The sequence below is a fragment of the Coloeus monedula genome, assembly GCF_965178545.1.
Source record: "Coloeus monedula genome assembly, chromosome: 10".
In the NCBI taxonomy this organism is placed as follows: domain Eukaryota; kingdom Metazoa; phylum Chordata; class Aves; order Passeriformes; family Corvidae; genus Coloeus; species Coloeus monedula.
The window spans coordinates 2,699,163-2,725,060 of NC_138790.1; the positions used below are offsets into that span (position 1 = coordinate 2,699,163).

General features: G+C 47.7%; 3 protein-coding genes across 3 annotated transcripts in view; 1 reads left to right on the plus strand and 2 right to left on the minus strand.

Moving 5' to 3' along the window:
- Window positions 1-12,833, minus strand: part of PAK2 (p21 (RAC1) activated kinase 2) — a 38,927-nt gene extending 26,094 nt beyond the window's left edge. The window contains exon 1 of the mRNA XM_082288248.1: window positions 12,715-12,833. The gene's annotated coding sequence lies outside the window, so the exon portion shown is untranslated. The remainder of the gene's footprint in view (window positions 1-12,714) is intronic.
- Window positions 12,834-16,914: 4,081 nt separating this feature from the next.
- PIGX (phosphatidylinositol glycan anchor biosynthesis class X) lies at window positions 16,915-22,038 on the minus strand. Its single transcript, XM_082288214.1, has 6 exons — window positions 21,954-22,038; window positions 21,287-21,350; window positions 20,729-20,861; window positions 19,728-19,941; window positions 18,456-18,556; window positions 16,915-17,425 (listed from the first exon to the last, which is right to left on the minus strand). The coding sequence occupies exons 1-6, from the start codon at window positions 22,018-22,020 to the stop codon at window positions 17,282-17,284; spliced, it is 723 nt and encodes a 240-aa protein (XP_082144340.1). The 5' UTR covers window positions 22,021-22,038; the 3' UTR covers window positions 16,915-17,281.
- A 158-nt stretch (window positions 22,039-22,196) lies between these two features.
- On the plus strand, window positions 22,197-24,985 carry CEP19 (centrosomal protein 19; the record flags this gene model as incomplete). The annotated part of the gene is made up of 3 exons (XM_082287703.1): window positions 22,197-22,305; window positions 23,618-23,806; window positions 24,091-24,985. 3 exons carry the CDS (start codon window positions 22,197-22,199, stop codon window positions 24,450-24,452), a joined length of 660 nt encoding a protein of 219 aa, XP_082143829.1. The 3' UTR covers window positions 24,453-24,985.
- Between the last annotated feature and the right edge of the window lie 913 nt (window positions 24,986-25,898).

Consider the following 25,898-nt stretch of genomic DNA (forward strand, 5'->3'; position numbering starts at 1 on the left):
AGGGGTATTTGAAAGGGTTCCTAAGGGTCCCTAAAGGAAAATATTCTTCAAACCTGTTGCCAAAGTCCATTACAACCTGGAGCAATTATTGGCTGTGTAAGGCACTGAGCAGATGTGCAAACTCTTGCACTGAAAATGAGCAACTGGGCTGCAAAAATGTCATTTTTGAAATCAAAAGGGATCTCAGTCTTTTGAGGAAGATCGTGACTGAAAAAAATTAACGGGGAAAATCTGAGTAGGCCCAGACTACTGCCAAGATGTGCAAGAATCCTGGTAAAAGCCCATTAGTAATAGAAAATTTAAGCAAATTAACAATATTTAGCTCACTGAATACTGGGGCCACCTGTAAGTTGCGATTCATCTGCGCTTTGTCCCTTGAACCCTGCAGAGCACTCAACGCCCACCCGAGTCGTCACTTCTGCTTCGTGAAATAAATGTGGTTCTGCTGAACTGTGGTGGCATTTTGCCACCAGCAAACCAGGAACCTCTCCTCTGCTTTATCACCTCTGAAACACCTCAAACACCACAGATGACAGTACCGGATGGGCCTCAGAAGTGACTTCCCAACTGCCTTGATTTCCCATTTCCCTTAAGTTTGGCAGGAAAAACTCACTTTGGAAGGCAGCTGATGACAGCAGCACATGGAAACAAGGCAGAGGGATGAGCTAATGGACACAGATGCCCATTCCCACCTTTCTCTGAGGCAGCCCTTGCAGGAACACAGAGGTCTAAGGAGCGTGGTGGAGGAGGAATGAAATCCAAAGGGATCCAAAGGATCCATTCCCACCCTCTGCCACGGGGCTGGGGAGTTGCTGCCTACCCACCAAATTTAGGCCACACTCCGCTTTATCCAGCCCGCAGCCAGAGTTTTCCTTCAAGGAACCACTGTGCAAAGATGCATAATGATAATACGTGCTCCAGGGTGTTTGAACCAGCCTGTTCAGCACTGAACAAGGAAATTATCCTTGTTCTGCCTCCTGAAAATCCTGAGTCAACTAAAGGCAGACAAGGCAGCCGGCGGCGGGCACAGCGCATGCAAATCTGTGAGTCGAGGTGTTTGTGCTTACTCATATTTCACCACCTAGCAGACACTTTTCTGCCTTTATTTTTATAGCTGAGGTTTTCTAAACATCAAAGGAGAATAGGGAAAAGGGCAAGTAGGGAAAGTTTACAAGAAAATTAAAAAAAAAAAAAAAAAGAAAGAAAAAAGTCTACATCTCATTGTTGAGATTCTCTCTTAATTAAAGCTGACATTTACAGGCAGGGAGGGACCACGAATTCCAGAGCAAAAGTTATTTGACTAAAGGCTGCCCTGCACGAGGCACCTGTAGAGCTTGGTGCATTTCTGTGTTAATAACAGCGTTCCCAGCTCTTTAACCTGGAGATTCACCACGCCAAGAGAGCTCTAAAAGCCTCAGGCTGCTGGCAAAGTGCAGAAGGGTCACCAGTAACCCCAACACAGAATGAAAGCACTTTTGTAACCTTTTTTTTTAACTCCAGAAATATTACTGGGCAATGGTAAGACAAGGCCATGGCTTCCCCATCCAGATTAGAGGCAACTGGAAAGAGAAGAGGTAATACAAAGTGTACGTGAAGGTGGCAAAACCAGAAAGAATCCAAGGTTAAGGGATCTTGGCACTCCCTCATCGTTCTGGTAGAGCTGCCAGATGTCAGCTAAGGGAAAAAGGAATAACAAGGGAAAAGACAAAGGGGAAAGATGAAATGTCTCCCTCCAGAAGAGCTCTCTTTTTCATGGGCACTCAGAATGGAGCTCTTTGTTTCTCTCTAGTGGCTGCCCAAGGCTTGCTCCAACCACTGTTACCACAGCGGATGGTGGGAACTTCAGCTTGGCTGAGCAGCCCTGGGGCCAAACCCTTGATTCTTCTTACAGGAGTGCCAACCTGCCACAAAATGCCACAGGGGGAAATCCCAGGGGACACCAGTACAGCTGCCGACCAGACAGTCACAGCCCCTGGGAAAGGTTCACCAGTTTGCTGAAACCCCTGCATAACCCAAGCTCAAGATGCTTCCTTTCTCATACCCACACCGGACACAAATTCGGCCAGAGAGAGCAAAGGCTCCAAGAAATCAAATGCAGGAGCTGTGAATACCAAAAGCACGTGAGCACAGCAAAAAACAAATCCCCCCCCCAGAGATGGCTTCAGTGGACACAGCTCATTTCCCAAGCGTATTCCAGCAGCACTACACAGAAACTAGAGACAATTTCTCCTGGGAGAGTTCTATTCCATTTGTGCCACAACAGACTACACTGACTTCTCCAAACATGGAAACTTCTGCAGGAGCAGGGTTCCCTGCAGCATCCCACTTCTGCACCACGAAGTTCACTGCTGATAGCTGGGAAAGCTGTTTGGGGAAGGGACCTTAAAGCTCATCTCATTCCACCCCTTGCCATGGGCAGGAACACCTTCCACTAGCCCAGGTTGCTCCAAGCCCCATCCAACCTGGTTGCTCCTGCCCCATCCAGGGATGGGGCAGCCACAGCTTCTCTGAGCAATCTGTGCCAGGGCCTCCCCACCCTCCCAGGCAAGAATTTCTTCCCAATATCCCATCTAAATCTCTCCCCTTTTATTGTAAAACCATTCCCCGCCGTATTATTGCACTCTGCCTGTGTAAAAAGTCTCTCCCTCTTTTTTATAATCCCCCTTTAGACACTGGAAGGTCTTCTGTGGAGCCTTCTCTTCTCCAGGCTGGAGACTCCCAGCCTGTGTCCACAGTAGAGAAGCTCCAGCTCTCAGAGCATCTCTGCAGCCTCCTCTGAACTTACTTTAACAGGTCCACGTTTCTTCTGCTGAAGACTCCAGAGGGGGATGCATTATTCCCAGTGGAATCTTTTAATTAAATGAGAAAGCAACAAGCTCAGGAAGGGTCACCCCAATATCTCCCTGCCAACAGCTGCTCAGGATGAAATCAGATCTTAGTAAAATACTCGCAGAGCTCAGCTGCGGAACCTCACTCACACTTCTGCCACAGCATCTGCACGAGTGTTTCAGGACTGTCACATTCAGAGAGAACTTCACTGATGAGGTTTGAAGTTTTACAGATTTTATACAAGGACACAAGCCCTCATTTTATTTTTTCCTGGCATATTTAGGTCTATTAGGAAAGGTGAAGTACCTAGATGAGGTATACAACCAATTCTGCAGCACCCCAGGCAACCCCTTCCCCATTATTTCAAGACAAAATAAACAGTACAAAAAGTACAAAGCACAGCTGCCACAAACTCAAATTATCCTGAATACTCAGATACAGCTCTGAACATTAGACCTGGATTCCTCAACAGAAAAACAAAACACTGTAATAATGTTTTCCTTCAAAAAGGGGAAAGATGAGCAAGGCAGAGGTGCTCTGGCAATCACTCGCCGCAGTTCACACTCCAGTACTCCTGTTGTGACACTGCCCGAGTTTTCCTTCTGTGCTGTTACAGATTTTCTACTTTAAAATTATTTGTACACATACAAGCAGCACATTCACTTACATTACTTACATTACAGCTTAATGCAGCAAACTCCCTGAAATTTGGGCTAATGTTCTTGTATGCCTTTCAGGGAGTGAGAGCGCTCATTTGGACACTGGAAATAACAATTTCCACTTAAAATGCTGGCTGCCAGATTGAGTTTTTAAACTAGCTTCCTAATTTTTCTTTTTTAAGTCATTCCTAGTAAAACTACTTTTCTCACTCTTCTCACCCATAAGTAGATTTTCATCTAAAATGCCAAAGAAAACTAATCCAAACCAACTAGAACTGGTGCACAAGCTGCAAATCAAAATATACTAAACAGCCAAAAAAGCATGAAACTGTATCATAATTCAAAATATATAAATAATTCTTGTGATGATGTGGAGATTAATTTTTGCCAAGCCTACAGGACAAGTACAGGAGCCAGCAAGTAGGGAAAAAATATGAAAAGCCCCAACATTTTAATATGGCCACTCCATACACCACTTACAACTGGCAAATCAAATGATCAAAATACCCTAAACATAGATATTTAAATAAATGTACAATGGTTTAAATGCCAATTGTGAGTGGTTAAACAAACTGAATTTTCAGAGTTATTTAATACATCCCACCAATATTAGTACACTTTGAGGGAGTTACTATCCATGGCTGTTTATATAGGATGCTGCAGCACCACAGCCACAAAAATTGATTTTACAGCTCAAGAATGAAATACTTCTTAAAAAAATAAAAATACAAAATGAAGAACACAGTTACCAACTGAATAGACAAAAGGCCTGTGAAAACTACAACCAGGCAGGATAACCAGCACCCTGGGAATCTGAAGAGCTTCCAAAGGAAGCTGTCAAGTTGAAAAAATATTGAAAGAGTTGACAAAACATAATATTGCACTTAGAAAGCTGCAAAGGGCTTGAAAAAACCTACTTACATTGTACAAATTCTGAGTTTAACACATAAGCACAGGTGACTGTGCCTGCTCATTAAACCATGAATGGCATTCCTATAGGCAGAATTAGAAGATTTCAGTGAAATATGACAGAGCAAGAGTAAAACTCCAGAAAATGCATTTTCAGGAGGCTCAGGCATTTACACACCAAAAGGATGCAGTTGTCAGACCTGGTTCTACCTTATTATCTTGCCCCAGTAACTGTAGCTGTGCAATTATAAAGCCAAGGAAGATGTTTGTGAGGGTGAGACTGAACTCACATAAAACAGACCTCCAAGACCAAGGTCTGACATGCACAAAACACAAACTCAACCATGACATGGAGGTGTCTGTCCATGACATCCTCACGCACACACACCACCCCAATTCCGAATTAAAGCTATTTATTTTAACAGAAACAAGAAAGACAGCACTTATCTGAGGGGTCTAATTCCACTGCAAGGGATGCATGGTGATAATTACGGGAAAACATCAGACGTGGCTCGTGCTGTGCCATCAGCACAAGAACTGAAGACAAATCTCAGCATTGCCTTCACCTCCAGCTTCCCTGAGCCCTCATCACAGGAGGGTGAGGGGAGGCATTCATAATCTATTCCTTCAGCCACAAGAACACAAACAGCAGCCCAAGCAAATCCTGGGCCACATCCCAGCTCCAAAAACCCACTTAACAGAGTCCTCCCACTAAGCCAGTATCCATCACAATGACACTGCAGTCACCACATCGGGCAACTCACATCACTCAGCACAACAATTTGATGCCTTCCAAACCTTCCTCTTTTTAATTCACAATTAGCTGCTACCAGTGAGGGTGAACACAGAAACAAGGGCATAAAACATTTCCGCTGCAACAAATGAGCATGGAGGACTTACACTTTTTGTGTTTATGAAAATCCAAATACATTTTTTTAATTTAAAAAAAACCCAAACAATTATTCTCCTCTCATAAATTTTACTGTAACTATAGATGAAGGCCATACCTTTAGGAGTGGCCAGCTTTCCAAGAGTTGGTCATCTAAAGGAAAATTTTCTCAGGTCCTTTCAATTGTTAAGAAAACAGGAAGCAAATTTCAGTAAGCCATTTCAATAGAATAAAACAGAGATAAAGATCTCTATTAAACTTGGCAGCAAAGGTAGAGCCCACAGATAGCGGTCTGAGCAGCCCCTTGCCACCAGTCTGTGCCACTCTGCTCACTGGGAAATGGCCCATCATCCACTGTCGACCAGCTGTGGCTGCCCCTGGATCCCTGGCAGTGTCCAAGGCCAGGCTGGACAGGGCTGGGAGCAACCTGGGCTAGTGGAAGGTGTCCCTGCCCACGGCAGGGGGTGGCACTGGATGGGCTTTATGGTCCCTTCCAACCCAAACCATCCTGGGATTCTACAACCAGGTTCGTGTGAGTGCAGAGGCAGCGAGCGAGAAACCAGAAGAAAGCACTGATGGCCACCCACATCTCATTTAGGAAATTAAAAACATGACCAAGAGAAAGGGACAATAAAGGTCCAATAATCCAAGTACTGAGGATTATTGACAAATTATTTGACAAAACATTTCAAGGTTGGGCAGCAAAAGCTGCTTCAGCAGCACAGGAAACACGGTCACTCTTGCAAAGCAGAGCAGTAGGGAATGAAAGTCACATCTATTTCCTATCTTGACCAAGACCCTTGAAACAAAGATTTCTCCAGCTCAGACGTGTTTAAATTCAGAAAGTTGGCATCTTGCTTTGGTCCATGGGCTTTGGAAGTGCTGAGGAAGTAAAGTGCATCCACTATCAGACTCTTAGCCAAGTACAACCAGGCAAAAAGGTGCTGCCAAAGACTTACTGCCAAAGATCTTCAATCCCAGAGCAAGAAAGATCTCCAAGGAGCCCTGCCCGAAATGTTACAAGATAAAACTCAGTGCCACTCGTGTGTCTGACAAGTACCTCTTAGGCAGCAAAGAGGGAATGAAAAAAAAGTAATTTAAATCCTGACGGTGTTAGTAAAAATTTTGTTTTGCCGGAGTAACAAAGTCATCACTGCCACGAATTAAACCAAATTAAAAACCATTTCATCTCAGTATTTTCACTTACCTTTTGTTCTTTCAGTTTATTCCCTAACTCTTCTTTCTATTTTTTTTTAAGACAGTAAAACTTTATTATAGGAGATACTCCAAGTTCTAGTCAGATTGATGTGGATGTATAGGTTTACCAGGACTCTTAACTTCTTCCACAGCAAAACTCCATCCAGGTTTACCAAGAAGGAGTACATTTCCTTGTGCTGCAAAAACTTTCCAGCACGCACAACAAGCCAAGGAGAATGAGACTTACGGCTTTCAGAAGTAAAATATTTTACAATGCAATAATTATTAATGAATAAGAAAACAAAAGACATCACAACCACACATTAAAACACACAGCCCTGCTTGCAAAGAAACCACCCAAACCAGCTCTACTAAACTATCCTGAATTTTTATTTTTTGTTTCCAGCAGCTACCTGGGAAAATAATCTACATCTAAAAATCTCAACACCAAGTCCCCTCTAAAAAAATATATAAATATATAAAATCCCAAAAGGGCTGAAAAGAAAAAGCAGCCGTCACAAAAGCAATGAGTCTTCAGCCAACACATACTTTGGTTACTGTGAAATAGCCTCATCCCAAAAATCAGGAGGAGGTACTTGCCTGGATTTCCTGGCTGCAGGAGTCAAGGCACTCTTTACCACAAAGAATTACTTCCTAAGCTTGGACATTGGTATCAAAGAGCCTTAGCACATTGGCATCAGATTAAATTAACTGTTCTTGTTGCTAAATAGCTTTGAAAATCCCAGACTTCACTCTTCCCTTCGCTTTTTCCACTCAGGGGTAGAAGCAGAAAATGTTTCACACTTGGTGATAATGCCCCAGCTCTGACAAATCAAAGATTTCACATGATTTATTTCTGTAATAGTGACAGCTAGCATTTCACACATTGAAAAATAAAAGGCTGTTTCAAAGCAAAAAATCATTTAACAACATTAGAAACCTATTTGTTACGCCACAGAAAACGATGGCAGCATTTCATGAGATCTTGTTCATGTTTGTGTTTGATCTGAAGCAGCACTCCCAAAAGCTCAGCAAACACGTGAAAAAGGCAGGAGGAGGAGAAAGCCAGACACACTCCCAGCGTTACAAACCATTAGTGTCAGATCACTCAGCAACATTCGCAAGCCAAGTTTAACATCAGGGATTCCTTTTCCAGCAGTCAATTCCCTGACTTGGATCCCCACACCCACAGAGGGACATCGGGATGACTGGAACAACTGGTTTGAGGCTGGGGGAAGGCAAAACCCAAACTGTGCCTGGTGCCACTTGCCCAGGTGGCCCCAAGGAACAACTTTATGGTCACAGTTTTGTCAAAATTATTGCCAGCAGGTGGATTTAACGTCCCAGTAAAATCTCAAGCACTCAGCTTATTTAACACAAGGATAAAATACCAAGTTTACCTTTTAAGTAATGGTTTTGAATTTTAGAAGTTGCTCACTTTCAAACATTACCATAACTTACTAAACAACTGGTTATTTTTCACCCTGAAGCAGATAATTCACAAGCTGAAGCCCCTGCCAGTGAGCTATTTCCACAGGAATCTGCCCAGCCAGGTCCTGCCTGGAGCCCAAATCCCCAGATCCCTTTAAACAGCCTTTTGCTGTAGACAGGCTTAGGGGAAAGATACTGTCATTCTTCCAGGTTCTCACTTTACTGGAGACCTTTTCAAAAGGAAATGGGTTAAATATTCAAAGGTGATTTTAAAAAGCATCTTCCAGAAGCAGCTTTTTCTTGCTCTTGCCCAGGAGATACCTCTGCTAGCTAAAGCAGTTCTAAAATGACTGTAAGTGAAAAACTAATGCAACATAGAGTAGAAAACATCCCATTTCTAAAATAAACTCCACGCTATCAGATAACTCTAATTTTACTCGTTAAAGAAGCTGTGGGAAAGCTGACAGTGGGTACACGCTGAGTTAAACATCCAGCACCTAAACAGGAAGCAGAAAACTTTAGGGGGGAAAAAAAAAAAAGTAGAAGTTGAACTGGAAAAATTTTTCAATGTATTTCCATTCCTTACTACACCTGCCCTCACTGTGATTCACACGATGTTAAATCCCTCTCAGAACACTAAACACCACTTAAATTACACTCACCACTGCCCCAGTATGTTGGCTCCTTCTTGCAGCTGCTTCTGCGCTAAATCAAACTACAGAATTAAAAATAATTAAACCTGTCTTATTGAAATAACTCCTCTAAAGATATAAAACAACTTTTGCTAATTAGCTGAGCGAACAGCCCTGACCTAAGACTCAAATATCGCTCAGCTTTGAGCTACACCAACACCACTGCTGGGCTCAGATCTTTTGGGAAACAATGACCTATCAATTATACAAAGCCCCCAGTATTTCCATGAGTGTTAAAAATACTGTCTTTCCCTAGTAAGGTGTATTCATTCAAACAATTTTAAGCACCAACATATCATCAGCAGCTGAAGCGAAGATTTTTTTAAAAGCATTTTCAAATTCACAAACAGAAATTAGATACATGCATCTGAGAATTTCAAAATCCACTTGTTTTGCTTGAAAGGAAAGAGCTGCCTCACCAATTTTTGGAGCATTTCAATGTACTGTAACCTTTAGAGAGCATGAGGAATTCCTGCTATGAATTCACAGTGTATCTAGTCAAAACTTATCTCAACAGAAAAACTGAAACTCAGTTTTAAGTCATCCTCTTAACACTTACATCCCGGCCTGCCAGGTGAGACATTTTCAAAGCCTGGTTAATCCCCATTTCCAGCTGAGAAAATAGAAAGAAGCTGAGAAAACATTAAGAATGATCCACTTAAAAAGCTGGCAAGTCAGGTAGAGAGCTAGGACCAAAACCAGCATTTCCAGCTCTCAGTGACAGACACTGCCCACTACATCAGTCAAAATACAAACACTGAAGTGTGTATTTTCCCTTTAAAGGAAACAACTTTAACAGCTTTAGGTAAAATCATGCTCTGAGCTCTCACAAACCTTGAAGACTGAAGTAAGGCTTGAACATAAACGCTGAGCTCCATTTGCAGGTCACTGCAAATTACCTGGTAGGTCACTAGGACATTTCTTCTCACCTGAAAACATCTACTACCTCTTACCACCTGCATTTAATTGCAAATAAGAGCTTTCTAAAGTCTTATCAAGCTCAAGACACAGGAAAGCACAGCATGATGAGAATCCTGAAGCCTGCAGGGAACACTGCAGTGTTTCCTTGCTAAAATGAACCAGTGCCCTGCCCAAGGCTTTCTTGTCCTTTGCCCCCAGGTGAGCGCTCTGGACTCCTTCTCTCCTCCCCACCTACTCCTGAAAGCTGGGAGGAGATGCTGCCTCCTCCATGGTTTTTTCCTGGTCAAGCTGCCCTTGCCAAGAGGCAGAACCAATCCAGCTCTGCATTAATTGGACTTTTATCTTTTCTTGGAGCCAGCCTAGCACCCAGTGACTGGTTATCTCTGGGAGGGCAAGTAGCAACCTCGGCAGTGGCAACATTCAAGGCACCTGCAAAGGTTCAGTCCCTGGCACGACAGGTACATAAACCTCTCCAAGAGGACACTGTGCCCTCCAAGCCCGGGGCCAGTCACATTTCATTTAGATTTAGGAGGAAGGTGCCTGCATGGAAACTGAAAATGGAGCATGGTACAGCCGTGCTGAATCAATCTGAGCCCAAAGGAGTGCCTTTGCTTCGATCACGTTTCTAGGAAAAGAAGGGAAAGCTCCACAACCACCTTACTTCAGCCTTTTCCCAGCTGCCAGCAGCAAGCAGGATGAACGTAATCCATGGAGTCTGGCTGCTCACATCCCCTCCTTCCCCTTGCTCTCCCCATCACCAGGCCTCTGCTTCCATCTCCCCATGGATGCCTTGGAGACTCAGCTCCCTTCCAAAGCCATGCCCCGGTGTGTGAGCCAGGACTTGGAGCTCTGCTGGTGCTGACCCTGGGCCGAGCCATCCGGAGCAGCCTCTGTGACTCGGGGTTGTTTGCAGAACAAAGAGCTGCTTCACAGACACGTCAGTAACTGTGTGTGTTGTGAGGAACAAGAAAATACTGGCACAAACCTCAGAGCCCAGAAACCTCCTCATGCAGAAAACAGATAAAAGGGGGAAAAACCCAAACAAAACCAACCCAAGACAGGTGAGAGGGCTCTGAAGCAGAAGTATTTTATTAGTAACACACAGACCTAGACTGGGGTCCCTGCGGCTTTTCTTGTCACAAGAACAAAACCAACACCCTTAGTTCAGCATCAACCAATACCCTTAATTCTGAAGTTATTCTGAAACCAAAGCTGCTTCAATAATTTCCCCCTTTAAACACAACCAAAATGTTGAGCAACAACACAAGCACACTTGGGATTTTAAAAGGTGATTAATTTAAAATATGCCCAAGAGTGGAGCTGCCTTACGTGGTCGAAGCATCCACCCACCTACCCCAGCATCCAGCCTGGAGAGGGAGCACAAGCAGGTGCCTCTGGGAATAAATTCCCACTGTCAGCCAAAGGTCCAAGCTGTATCCCAGCACAAATTTCATCCCACTAAATCAGCCTCTGGCAAGCGGCTGCCCAGCAGAGCACAAGCCTCAGATGCACTGAATACGCTGCACGGTGATAAAAAGTGCAAAATATACAGACAGAGCCAATATTCCACAGTTAACAGCCTGATATTTTTGTTTTAACAACCACATCTGTACAAAGATGAGCCCAATTCCGTATGCAACTTAGCACAGAAAATCCAAGTTACTCTCCCTCAAGCATTTCTGTTCTGGCCTCCAGAACTGCAATATCCAACCAGTGAACTTTAGAGTGAGATGCTTCCTGCCTCTAAAATACATTACCCAGAGCATTTTGTTTAAAGTGCTCCTACTATCTCAAAGATTCCACTCAAAAATTCATAAAACAATGACTTTGCATTTTTGTATTTCTACTTTCCTCCTATTTTATTTCAGTCTGTAGTGACAAACCAGTCCCCTGGCAACATATGCTTTAACCTGCCTCCACAACATCCCTGTAAGTTTAATTACTTTTGTCTCTAAAACGAAGAAACTGAAGCACAAAGTAGCTAATCCCTGGTTTTGTTAGGGAGATACCACCCCAGGACTCACATTATGAGGACGCTCCAACTGCAAAGCAAATCCCAGACTCTCTAGAGCAGGCCCTGCTTTCTGAAGTATTAAAAACACAGCAAAAAAAGGCAAAACCAGAGAAAGACAGAAATGATAAAAACTTCACAATATACCATGTTTGAATTGCACCGAACACTGCTATTTCTGCAGGACCTCCAAAGCAATGTTTATATTACATATCCAGACATCACTGGCCGTAGGGCAGCTCGTGAACTGGTTTATTTTGTCTCCAGCAAAGCCCAGCCTTGCTCCTCGAAAGCAGCTGATGAACTCTCTGCTCCCAAATCAGCCTTTGGGCAGTTGCCACATGGACCAGGCTAAATCCAACTTTACTCTCCTCACTCCCCACTGCCATTAACCTACTCAGAGTACATTTAGATCAGATATTAGCAAGAAATTGTTCTCTGTGAGGGAGGTGAGGCCCTGGCACAGGGTGCCCAGAGAAGCTGTGGCTGCCCCGGGATCCCTGGCAATGTCCAAGGCCAGGCTGGATGGAGCTTGGAGCACCCTGGGCTAGTGGCAGGTGTCCCTGCCCACAGCAGGGGGTGGCACAGGATGGGCTTTAAGGTCCCTTCCAACACCAGCCATCCCGTATTTCTGTGATTCTAACCCATCCTGCTTGGCTTTGACGGGATAAACACAAAAAGCAGCCACAGCAACGAGGCAGAAACACAGCGAGCTGTAAAACCAGGCGGGTGCGGGGCCCGGGGAGCAGCAGCTTTTCAGAGGGATGGAAAGAGCGGGCCCGCGAACCGCCGGGGCCAGCGGGGCTCTGACAGCCCGCGGGGCCCGGTGCGCGGCTTTCCCGCAGCTCCTCATGCCGGGGGCCACAAAAGCCGCGCTGCCCCCGCGCTTACCGGGGCTCGGCCCCGCTGCCCGGGGAACGCAGCAGCGCCCGGCGCGGCTCTCCTGCAAGCGGGGGCCGAGGCGGAGCCCGCCGGGGCCCGCAGGAAGCGGGGCCGAGCCGCGGGGCCGCGGCCGGGGCGGGCAGGGGCAGCGGGGCCGGGCCGGAGGGAGCGCGGGGAGAGCGAGGGAAGGAGCGGGGGGCGATCCACGCCCCGGGCGCGCCCGCCGCAGGCCCGGCCCGGCCGGGGCCGCACAAAGGGCGGGGAGGCGCGGCCGGCAGGTGTGAGCGGACTCACCGGGTGGGGCGGCGCCGCCGCCTCGGCGGACGGACGGAGGGACGGACGGAGCGGGACGGAGCGGGGCAGCGGCGGGACCGGGACCCGGCGGGGCGGCGGCGGCGGGGCCGGAGGGGAAGCGGAACCGCCGCGCGTGGCCACAGCCCGCGGGGGCGGGGGCGGGGCGGGGCATCGCCGCGGGGGCACCGCCCGCCGTGCGCCGGAAGGTGCGTGCCGCGGGGCATGACGGGAGTTGTAGTTCGCTCCTTGCTGCGGGGAAATGCGCCTTGCAAGGTAAATCTAGAATTGATGGTTATTTATTTATACCTATTTTTATATAAAAAAGCTTATATTTCTCTGGACCAGAGTCAGGGAAAAATAAAAGAGCCTCAAAGCAGTAAAAAATTATATATATTATATACATGAATAATATTTATATAACATTTTATAATAAATGTTATGTATAACATATGTATTATATGTGATATAATAATATATAGTGTATCTATAAAATGCACTTATTTAGTATACATATAGCATATAGTATACAATATATATTACATACAATGAATGTTATGCATAATGTATTACATATAATAAATGTTGTAACATTTATTATATAATACATATCTTCTATATATTATATAGCATGTAATAGATATTGTTTTATTATATATGTTATATATAGAAATATATATTTTATGGATAACATTTCTCTTTTTCTAGGCTGTTTGGATCTCCTGTTTTTCTCTGGCTGTGGACAACAACCAGCTGCAGGGGGTAAAGGCCACCACCCTAAAAAATCCAGCATCCATCTAAACTGGCTCTCCTCCGCCCTCACTTCCGTGTTGTGGTGCTTAAATGAGAGTTTATTTTGTGAGGAAAACCAGTTCAGCCCCACACGGGGGTTTCTTGCTGTGTCTGAGTGTCTCCTCCAGGTCTGTCCTGGCTCACGGAGGTGCAGCCCACCCTGCTCCAGTAGTGTGGAGGTATCAGAACACCACAGGGCTTTGTGGAGTCATGGAATGGCCTGGGTTGGAAAGGACCTTAAAGCTCATCCCCTTTCACCCCCTGCCATGGGCAGGGACACTTTCCACCAGACCAGGTTGGCCTTGGACAGTTCCGAACACACAACGACAGGGATGGGGCAGCCACAGCTTCTCTGGGCAAACTGTTCCTGTTCCTCCTCTGTGCTCCACTCTCTCTTCCTTTTGCACTGGAAGGGGCTCGTTTTGTCTCTTCTGTGTGAATACAGCAGAGAAAAAATTAACCCTCCTCCCACCAACCTGTCGGGTCCCTCTCAGAGCCCATCTAGGGCGGGGGGGTCACATCACTGGTGACAGCAGCAGGACACCCAGCAGCAGGACACCCAGAAGCTGGACACCCAGCAGCAGGACACTCAGCAGCTCTCCATGCTGCCACTTCCAGTGGCACAAGCTCCCAGCTGGATTCGCAGCTTCCAAGGAATCCAGTAGGAATACACCTGGGGAAGCAGCGTACGTGCCCTCAAGGCTTCTCCCCCAAAATTCCTGGGATCCATTTAATCTTCCACATGACTTCTCCTAGCTTCCACCTGCCCTGGGGGCTGGATCTCACCTCCTTCTGTCCACCTGGGTTTGAAGCAACATCCGATTTTCCTTTCGGAAGGAGCAGGACACACAGCAGGCAGCTCCTCTTCCCCAGGTGTTGGGGGAATAGATCCGCACACACCTCAATCCTCCCTGCAGGTCCAGGCACACCTGAATTCCCCACTTGTGGGTTCCAGCCAACACCTGTTGGCTCTCTGCTCCCTCAGTCCCCACAGGACCTCTGCAGAGCCACAGAACACTTGTCCCTACAGAGCTGCCCATTTTCCAGGAACGCTATTCCCAAGTGGCGCTGAGGTGGCTCGGCTCCGACTCCCTGCGGGCACAGCCGTCCTTTCACTTCTCTTTCCATGCTCGCTATTTTCCCTTTCTGACTCAGCTCAGCCGCTGCTAACTCACCTCTGCATCACCCCTGGAGAATCCGCAGCAGGTTTTGGCTTCGCTGTTCCCTCACCTCTTCTCCCCATCCCTGTGAGGCTCCTCACCTCTCCGTGCTGCCTCAGCCTCCTACTCCAACCCCTCTCAGGTCCAGCTCCATTTGCTGAATCCTGACCCCCCCCCCCCCCATCCTTCTGTCTCCCTCCCCAGGCACAGCTTTTTAAATAAACTAGGAGGGTTTTTTTGTTGGATTTTTTTTTGTTATGTCCATTTCTTTATGATTCAGAAAGCCTTAATTCCCAACATGTCCTTTAACACCCCATCCCCTTTTCTTTCCCTGATCTCATTCAGTCCTTACACACACTAAGGATGGATAAGTTTGTGTCCAACCCTTGTAGTGGTGCTTTCTTGCCAAGAACTCCTCAACACCTTATTCCTGTCTCCAAAACTGCCAGAATTTTTGCACAAGCTTTACAGCTCCTCCTCTGATCTCTGTGATCCCTCTGGGGCTGGCACTTGAATCCTCCTGCATGGTACACCTGCTAAATTCTGTGCTGGCTTAGTGACAGCAGTTTCTGCTCTGAGAGAGAGATTCACTACCAAATTCCTTTGTAATTAACGCTGCTATAGTTATCAGACTTACTTACAGCTTGTAAGGAAAAATGTGTCTGCTGTATTTGTAATGCAAGTGCTGTTGATTTAAAAACAGCAAATATTTGTCACAACAAAAACCACCCCTTGTGATGCTCTGCCACTCCTCTCATATTTTACAGTAATCATAATCAATTACTTAAGTTCAGTTGAAAAGTTGATGATGGGAATCTTGATATATACTTTACTTCCATATTTTTTCCACTTGAAATAATTTTTCTCATTTGCCCAGAGGACATTCCTATTCCCATTCCCTTGGTTTTGTCAGGGAGATTGATTTAGCTGAGGGATTCAACCTGTGATTTTCAGGTGTTACCTGCTATTAAAAACCAAGCAATGAAGTCCTGTGACTCAGCTCTGGCAATCTGGGATGTTGCCATTCCAAGGGGCAGGCTACAACACGGAGCTACCTACGTAAGACAGCACAGGAACAAACTCAGCTCTGGGAGATAAAAATCCCACTAGGAGACGAGTGATACAGTGCTGGTCCCAGTGCTGACAGGGTTAAACAGCCCAAATCTCTCTTTGATTGTTTCCAGCCTGCCGTGGAAGTAGTCACAAGGAACTCACTCTGTTGAATTCCAGCAGGAGAAAGATGCCCAAGGGAGCCTGAGGCTGCAGCTGGGCATCGATGAAAGGCTGCACACCGAGCCCTTGAAGGGAATTTTCATTCACCCCCTCACACACACACACACACACACACACACACTCCCCCCAAAATTACTTGCTCTGACTAATTTACTCGAAGTTTGTCGGGAATAGAATGTATTTTCTCCACACGGGGGTTACCGTGGGCTCCCAGTGCCACCTACTGACAACTGCGGACAGTACCCGAGCTCTGCCGCTCCAGAGCCTCTCGGCTCTTCCATTAGGTAATTTCCTCCCTATTTCCTTCTATTTATCAACTGTCCTGGAGACTGAATGCAGATCTTCTAAATACTTGCTTCTAGTCACTATCCTGTCCCTGACGTTCATCTTCCAAGGGGTCTCTTTCCACTCATGGAATAGGGTGAAATTTCAAATATTCTCCAACACTTTCAACTCTGCCCAATTGTTCAGCCTGGAGAAAAGGAGGTTCAGGGGACCCTTCTCTCTCTCCACAACTCCCTGACAGGAGGGTGGCCAGGTGGGGCTCGGGCTCTTCTCCCAGGAAACAAGGGACAGGTCAAGAGGAAACAGCCTCAAGCTGTGCCAGGGGAGATTTAAACTGGATATTGGGAAGGGTTCGTATTGGGAAGGGCTGTCCAGCCCTGGCACAGCTGCCCAGGGCAGTGGTGGAGTCCCCATCCCTAGAGGGATTTAACAGACGTGTGGATGTGGCACTTGGGGACATGGGTTAGGAGTGGCTTTGGCAGTGCTGGGGGAATGGTTGGACTCAATGATCCTAGAGGGCTTTTCCAACCTTAATGACTCTTTGATTCTAATTTGACCAAGAGCAGCCAACCCCTCACAGTTATTAGAATGGGAGAGATTATTGACCTGTCCAAGGTATGCACAGAATGTCTCTTTGCAAATGCATACATAACCCACCTGCACAACAAGCTGAAACTTCAGAGACTTTAATGATTCAATAATGTTTTTCATACCCTTAATAACCAATCCCTGAGTCAAGAAATACAAACAACTCTGCAAGAGGCAGCACTGTACTGGAAGCAGGCTCTGGGCCAGCAGGAGGGAACAGGAGCCCCAAAGCCACTCCTGACTGTTGCCTCATTGCCCACGGCAGTGCTTTCAGCTTTTTGAGGCTTTTTCCTACCCTCCATCTGCTTTGAATATCGACAACACATCCAGAATGTCTCCTGGGCCGTGGAAGGCATTTGTAAGCATTATGAGCCAAAGGAACTATAATCCATTATGGGACCCTTGCACCCCCTAAGACATAAAGAACAGTAGAGTAGGATCCATTGAGGAATCCAGTGTAATATCCAGTCAGTTTTGCTGGATGGAGGTCAGACATTCCATGTTTCCTCAGGTCACTGGGAGAAGTGTCCGTACTTGCAGGCAGCAGCGAGGATCAGGCCAGAGCAGAGCCCCGTGGTGAGCAGGGTCAGGGCACACACCAGGGAACTGTGCTCCCTGAGCCCCACAGGAACCCTCAGCATCAATTCCTCATATGCCTACAAAGGAAAATAAATATATAACACACATTTGACCAGCTGTTTGTTTTTTTGACTGCAATTGGGAGGATTAGGAACCAGACCCTGATTTAATTAGCCCTTGGCTAAGGCTTCCTCTGAGATTCAGTATCAGAACCAGGATGGGTCATCCCCTTTAAGTCACAGCAAACACAGTGCCAGCCACAGATCAGGAAATGGATCTGCTGCCATCTGTATCCCTGTATCTCTGCTCCTACTCCAGCCTTGAGGGTGTGTATGGAATACTGCATGGAGAGCAGCTCCCACAGTGAGCTCAGATCACTAAGGAGACAGATTTCTCCAAAGTGAACAATTATTTGGTTTTTCATGGATACAGGAAGCTCCAAAACATTTATGGACAAGAGCTACACATGTCCCAATGGTCTGCAGGTAACTTAAATATAGGAAGGCAAATGTGTCACAACAACAACAGATTATTTTATTATATGAATTAGTCTAATTTCTGAATCTCTACACTACTGTGACACTTTTGAGCATCAAAGACAGTTGTTGGCCACACTAAAGACCAAACTTTCCTTGGTTTTGAACACAATAAGAAATTTCACCTTTTCCTAAATACTCACCCAACCAGACAACAACCATACAAATAGGAGTGGCCTTTTTTTTAGGATGCTATTCCTTAAATCTTCGCAGTTTTACCATTACTTTAGTTAGATCATCATTTTCCACGTTGCTACTCCTCTAAAGCACCAAGGTTGTGAAGACTTTTCTTAATTTGACCAGTGCCAATTATATCCTAGGATTCCAAGTAGGGGGCAAAAAAAAGGTCAGGAGAGCAGCCATGCTAAAGGGCCAGAAGAGCAGAGAGTGACTGTAAACACAGCAGAAGGGCAGGATGACCCCCACTAAAAGCCAGTCAGAAAGGAGAAAGGAGCCTGCCAAAGGGGGAACCACCCAGCTAGTCTTTTACTGATTAATTCTTGTGCTATGGAAGGTGTTAATCACAGAAAAAAGGCAGCAGTTGTTAAAAAGAACCAGAAGGAGAACTCACAGGTCTGTGTTTTGTGCTGTGCCACTGACAGGGACCGGTGTCGTCGGAAGAGCAGGGAGCATCCACTTCAGCAGGTTCCCAGCATTCTGCAGACAGGTGACCTAGGGAAGGCATTCCTGCATCACCAGGAGCCAGGCAGGATAAGCAATCTGGCCTCCAAGATTTTTTTCCAAGTAAGGGATCTTTTCCACCACAACAGCTCAACAGAATCTACTCCCTGGGAGCCAAGTGGTGAAACACCTCTGCATGGCCAAAGTGATGCTGGGCAGTCCTTGCTGTGAACTTTGCAATTCTTCCCTTCCTGATACAGCAGGTACCCAAGAAAGAATCTCACCTGGCCTTTCTGTCCTTAACAGGGCAAAGAATTCCTGGTTAGCCTGCAGACCACTCAACTTTAGCCACGTAGCTAGAATTTTCCCCAAAATAAGTAAGTCTTTCTTCCAGTTCTCTTCTTGGCCTCCTGTCAGCACATAAAAGACCTCCCTTCCAATACTTTAAATCCTTTCCCATCAATAATAAATGTTTCCCTGCTTGTAAGTAGTAAATGTGGCAGAAACCCAGGAAGATTTAACATCCTTATTTTAAATGACTGGGTAGTCCTGCCTGCCCGTGTGCTTATCCCAGAAAATCAATGCTCAAATGATACACAAGTAAAGAAAAAGGAGTTGAAAATCATTAGTGTGCTTGAGTTGGCAGGAATGATTTTGTGAAGGGACTCAAAATTTGTACCAAAAATATAGGATTTCATTGTTCACATAACTTGAAACATTCACTGTCAGTGGATATCAGGTTCTTGTTTCATCAGAGTTGGAGACTCTGACCATTCCAAGCTTCAGGCACAGCTTCCTACATTCCCCCTTTATATAAAGGGAACGCAGCAACACAGTGTGAGAAACCATCTGAACACTTTGATTACTCTAAATAGGTGACAGTGGCTATTAAATACACCCTGCACAACTCCAGCTGCCAAGGGAAATGCAGTCAGAGCAGGCCCTGCTGGGATCGTGACAAACACGGATCGTGACAACTGCCACGTCCTCCAGCTGGAAGAGCCCAAGCAGCACAGGGCTACAATGGCAGCAGCACAACACAGAGCAGGCTCTGACAACCCCCTGCCTTTGGCCAGGCAGCACCACTCAGTGAGGAAGACAACGAGGTCTTTATCAGGGCCACGCTTTCCGCTTTATGTTCATGCAACTACCAAGAGCTCCATCTCAGACACAAGCACATTCCGAGCTCTGGACTGCCCAAGAACATCAATGAGAATCTCACTGTGGCAGCAGCAGAGCAGCACCTCTGGGCTCTCCAGAACAACCAAGGCTTCCTCTGTCCCCTCGGCCGGCCGGTGGTACCGCGCGTGCACGGGCACAGCAGCTCGGAAGCAGCGGGAACAGCGTGCGTCCGGCTCCAGGAAGAGCAGCAGGAGAAGAGCCCTGGCTAAGTATTCAGGAGCCTCCACGTCAATGACATCAGGAATTAACACTGCCTGCAAGCAGGGAGAGAGACACGTGGGGTTGTGATGGAAATCGAGAACCATTTGGCTCATTCTGTTTTCTAACGCTGAGCTTGATTTTGTGGTCAGGATGATCAAGTTGGGAATTCCAGCTTTAAGCTGTTCCAAAATACCTTTTCAAGACTGTCTTCAGTGAGTGATTCCTACGTGTGAAAAGTGTCACTGTGCCTACAGCCAAACCTGTGAGGTGCCAGACAGAGGTGCTGTGTGTCAGCAAGGGCAGACCTGCACCGCAGGCATCCCAAGGGCAGGAGCTGCCCACAGCCTTTGCATGCATGTTTCAGCCAAATTAAGCACCTAAGGAGATAAAAGCCACACCCTCTGCACATCTCTCTACCTAAAATGTGAAGCAAAGAGTGGAAAGCAGCACAGAAAGCTGGGATAAAAACAAAGCTGGGAAGTTGCTCAGTCCAAACACACAGGACATGACTCACAGCTCACCAGCACCTCTTTGGGGGTTTCCCTTCCACCTTCTCCTTTTACCCTTTTACCACCCTTTTACCGCAGCTGCTCACCTGGGGCTAAGAGAGGAGCAGCAGCTCCCTGGCACACTCCCTGTGTGTGAGAATATCAGCAGCACAGGGCATGGGGATGCTGAGCAAGCTGAGCTACAAGGAGACACCAGGAAGATGATCCTGCTTGGCACTTCCTTTTAGGAATTAATCACCTTGGTACAACGAGCCAGATAATGACCAGATAATACAACTCTCTGAGTCCTTATCTGAGTGGATGCCAGATCTCCCTGCACTGGGGCCATTACCTTTGTCAGATTGTGCTGCTGCAGCGTTGCCAGCTCGTAGGGATCCACGTAGATTCCCGGTGGAAGATGCATTCTAGCTGCCACTGCACATCCTCCTGCATCCTCCCCGAGCTCTACCTTCACCGACAGGTCCCTCCAAACAAGAACAGGAGCAAAACATTTATACCCACACTTCAAAAGCTGGCACAAGACCCCCCAAGAGACATTTCTCAGACGAGATGAGAGGCAGCTCTCACACTGTGGGCGACTAATCCCAATCACACTTCCCTGTCGAGCCTTCCTCACCCCAACTGCACATCCATGGCCAAAAGGAAGTTTCACGTCTTTGTTAATGTCTCAGAACTACCAATGGCCTCCACACAAGTTTTAGAAAGGGGTCTCCCATTCTCTCTCCACTACAGATTGTTAATCCCTTGATCCTGTTAGTACATTCCTGACACATGCTCAGGGATCACGCCTCAGGGGAGTGATACAACTGCACATGAAAGGAAGAGAAGCTTCTTCCCACAGAAAATCACGTGGCACATTATGCTGATGGAGGGCAGGGGGAGGACTCACCTGTGAAACCCCTCTTTCAGGAGCTCCTGTGTGACAGTGGTGTCCTGAAAGGCTGCCTGCACATCTAAGGTGACACAGAGCCAACAGTGTAACAGCACAGTGATCACAGGCGCCGGCAACTTCAACAAGTGAAGTTTTATAACTCATGAATGTCTCATCTGCAAACCCTCTCCCAGCAGAAGGGAAACAGTATTTGACTGTGATCAAAGAGCAGAAGGTTTCTTGGTTCACTGGCCGAGCCATACTTCCCAAATCCAGAGTCACGGGATGGTTTGGGTTGGAAGGGACATTAAAGTCCTTCTTGTTCCAACCCTCTGCTTTGGGCATCGACACCTTCCCCAAGACCAGGGTGCTCCAGGTCTGTTCTTGAACGCTTCCAGACACAGCTTCTCTACGCAACCTGTGCCAGGGCCTCACCACGCTCACAAGGAAAAATTCCCACCCAATAACGCACCCAACCCTGCCCTCTTGCAGTGGGAAGCCATTCCCCCTTGTTCTCTCACTCCAGGCCCTTGCCCAAAGTCCCTCTCCAGCTCTCCTGGAGCCCCTGTAGGCACTGGGAGGGACTCTAGGGCCCTGGAGAAACCTTCTCTTCTCCAGATGGAACACCCCCAGCTCTCCCAGCCTGTCTCCACAGCAGAGGGCCCAGTCCCCCGCGGGCACTCACGGAGGGCGCAGAGCAGCGCGCCCAGCCCGGCCCCGACCCGCATCGGCTCCCGCCGCCCGCCCGCCATGGCGGCCCGCTCCGCACGGCCCCGCGCGGGCTGTCCCCAGCGCCGCCTGACCGCCCGGAGCCCGCCCGCCCGCTGTTCCGCGGCGCCGTGTTCCTCAGGCGTTACCGTGGGCAGCCCGAAAGGGGCCTTCAGCGAGGGGGCCTTTACCGCTAGGACTCGGCGGCGGCGCTGTAGCCATGGCAACCGTCCAGGGAGGCGGGGCCGGCCCGAGGGAGGAGCAGGAGGAGGAGGAGGAGGAGGAGGAGGAGGAAAAAGAGGAAGAAGTGGTTTTCTGCGCTGCCCGAGGTGAGGGGACAGGGCGGGAGTACAAGAGTGATATGGAGCTGCTGGAGCGGGGCCCGCAGAGGCTGCGGAGATGAGGAAGGGCCTGGAGCATCTCCGTGCCCAGCACAGGCTGAGGGAGCCGGGGCTGCTCAGCCTCGAGAGGAGCCCCAGCTGAGAGGGGCCCTCAGCCCTGGGTGGCTCTGGCTGCAGGGAGGGCTCCGGGCAGGGCCCGGGCTCTGCCCCGGGGACCCAGCAATGGCACCAGAGCAACGGGCAGGAACTGATCCCAGGAAGTTCCACCTGGACATGAGGAAGAACTTTCCTGGGCAGTGCCCGGGCCCTGAACAGATCCCAGAGAGGCTGTGGAGTCTCCCTCACTGGAGATATCCCAGTCTGTGCTGTGTGCTCTGGGATGGCCCTGCTGGGGCAGGGAGGTGGCACCAGGTGACCACTGTGGTCCCTTCCAGCCTGGCCCATCCTGGGATTCTGGGAAGGGCAGGAGGGACCAACCCGGCGCTGCCCCGCTGCCCTTCGTGCTCAGAGTTCGGGCCTCGGCCGCGCCTCCCGGCTCTGAAGGGCACCGGGCGCTGGCACGGCCATAAAACCCCCGGGCTGTGCTGCAGAGCCGCTGGCAGCCGCCCGCCACGCCGGCAGCGAAGGGCTCAGCCCGGCTCACCAGGAGATCCAAACGCTCTTTCCCGTAGATCCAAAGAGCTGCTCGCGTTTCTGTTTCTCGTCTTCGTAGAAGCCTGGAATGGTTTGGGTTGGAGGGACCTTAAAGCTCTTCTCGTTCTAACCCCTGCCATGTGCAGGGACACTTTCCTCTACACCACATTCCTCCAAGCCCCGTGCAACCTGGCCTTGGAAATTTTCACTATTAAGGACGTTACTGCGAGTTTGAAGTCTTTCTATGTGATTTTTTACAAAGGAGGAAGTGTTTCCAATTCTGCCTCAAAGGAGCTTTTGAATGTTAATGTGGTTTTTCTTGATTTGGAGAAGTACACTGATTTTTTTGGGTATAATATGTTGCTTTGCTGTACTGCAGTCTGTAGGGCAGTTGGAGATCACCTTCATGTTTGACATACTTTCACTTTGTTTAAAACCAAAATAAAAGTAACACCTGCCCTCAGTGCTGTCCACTGAGCTGGGAAACAGGATGTGCAGCAGCTTTGGATTTTTAACTCCCCTCTAATTTAATTTCATAATTCATTTCCATGGGCTTTAAGATCCATTCTGACCCAAACCACTCTGGAAGTCTGTGATTTTGCTGAACCCTACTCCTGACAAAAAGACCAGCACTGAGAGACTCTCCCACTTGTTTTCCTTTCTCCAGGTCTTCCAGAGAGCGCTGCCATTGTTAAGAACTCTGATGGAGCCACAGCTGGCACCACAATGACTTTCAGCGCTCAGAAGTGCGGGGTCTGCTTCCAGCCCCCATCCATCATCCTCATCTACAAAGATAACAGCCAGGATAAGACTCGCCAGCGCATCATGCCCATCAGGAATTTCTCCAAGTTCTCAGGTGAGGTGCATTCATTCCTGTCTGGTCCCCCCCAGACCCGTGGAGAGGAACTCATTGGTAACAGCATTGTTAGGAATCACTGAGTACCCTCCTAGCAGCGTGCAGGGAGGGGCTGTTTTGGGGTAATGTTGTCTTCCCAAGGAGGCCAAGGCAACATCTCAACCTGAGCAATGGCTCTCTGAGCCTGGACGGTTTGGAGAGACCCCTGGGGAGGGTTTGGGAGAAGATGTGTCTGTGGGAAGGGGTTTGTTGCAGCTGCAGGTGCCCGTGTTGGCTCTCCCCAGACTGCAGCAGGGCTGCTGAGGAGCTGAAGAACAACCCTCGGCACAAGGCCTACCTGGAAGGGGTCTCGCTGCGTCAGCTCCAGAAGCTCTACAGTTTGCTGAGAGGTCATTTGAAAGGACAGAGCCTGGCTGAGAGCTTGCAAAAGTTTCAGCAGGAAGAGACCATTGACCCAGAGGAGGATATGAACAAACTGGATGACAAGGAACTAGCCAAAAGGAAGAGCATCATGGATGAGCTCTTCGAAAAGAACAGGAAGAAGAAGGATGACCCTGACTTCGTTTACAACGTTGAGGTGGAGTTCCCACAGGATGAGCAGCTGGAGTCCTGTGGCTGGGACATTGAGTCAGATGAAGAAATCTGATTCCAGACAAAGGTGTCCTGGATGGGCAGTTCAGAGACAAATCTCAGCATCCAGCAGAGTGAACAGTGTCATCATACACGTTCTGTCCCACAGAACTGATGCATGTTGGCTCAGGAGAATGTGAGGGGCCACACCAATCCCAGGCTTAAGTAAGCTTTGTTTAAGAACCCAGACTTGATTAAATGGAAACTGGGCAGCTGGAATTGTTGGGTGGTTTTAGTCTTTTCCTATGTAAAAGAATTTTAAATTATTTAATCTTTCAATTTTTTTACATTTCAGTCAGCTTTGGCTGAAAATGAAGCATTAAATATTCATGTCCTGAAGACACTGTTAAAGCTGTACTGTACAAATAGGGTGATTATTGTTGCCTGCTGGGAAGTTAAATATGTGTCAGTCATTCTGGATAAATCAACTCTGCATTGAGAATATTACTCTCACATTTCCCTAGAAATGCTTAAATCTCCAGTAAGAAATGCTTACACTCCAGTGTAAGTTTTAGCTTACACAAAAATAAATCCTTTCATGTAAGAAAAGGACTATCTTGAAAATCAATTAGTCTTGAAAGTGCATTTGAAAACACAGTGATTTCAAACTGCTGCAATGGGATGGTTGGATCCTTACACTCCTGGATGATGCTTCCTCATAAGTGCTCAGTTCTGGGAGAATGTGCTTAAAGAATCCAAAAAAACCAAAGGGGTAGAAGTGGTCAAAGTCTGGAGGTGGTTCTAGAGTAAGACAAACTCACCCCACTGAAGGTTTTAATCCAGCTGTCTACCTTGGCTGGTCTGTACTAGATCAGTCCTGCTCTCATGTAAGAACTGGAGGACTAAGATTAGGATTCTTGGGGAAATTTTACAACTCCAAAAGCTTCCTGGGTTTTGGCTTTCTGAACCCACGCAGCTGTGAAGGCTGTGGATGAGATGGGTCTTCATCCCAAATTGAGGGGCCTCAACAAATTGCTGCCTGACATAACTTAAGAGGAGCAGCTGGAAGAGCTCTCCTCCTCCACCCCAAAACTAGAGTCTCTGCTGTGAAAAACATAGAACAAGTGCCAGTTAAACCACAGTGCTTTGCCATCGCTAGGGAGGATGAGGGAGCTCATGCTTGGTCAAGGAGGTCTCCAGTCAAGAGAGAAATGGAAGCTGAGGCCTCACTTGCCAAAATTTTAAAAACGTGAAGGCTGACTCAGCTCTCCCAGGACCGGAAAGGGTGTGCAGGGGTCTGGCACAGGCCTTCCCACAACAATTGCAACATAACAACACAGAAGGATCTCCCACTCAGGAGGGAGAGGGCCCCTGGGAACCTCTCCTGCACTGCCAGCCTGCCCCCAGCTTCTCAGAGCATGTGGCCTGTGCCCAGCCCTGGGCATGGCCTCCTCTCCAGTGAGGGCTATGGGAGGCCAAGTGGGTGCCTGGATCATGAGGTTCCTGCTGGCCTGTTCCTCCA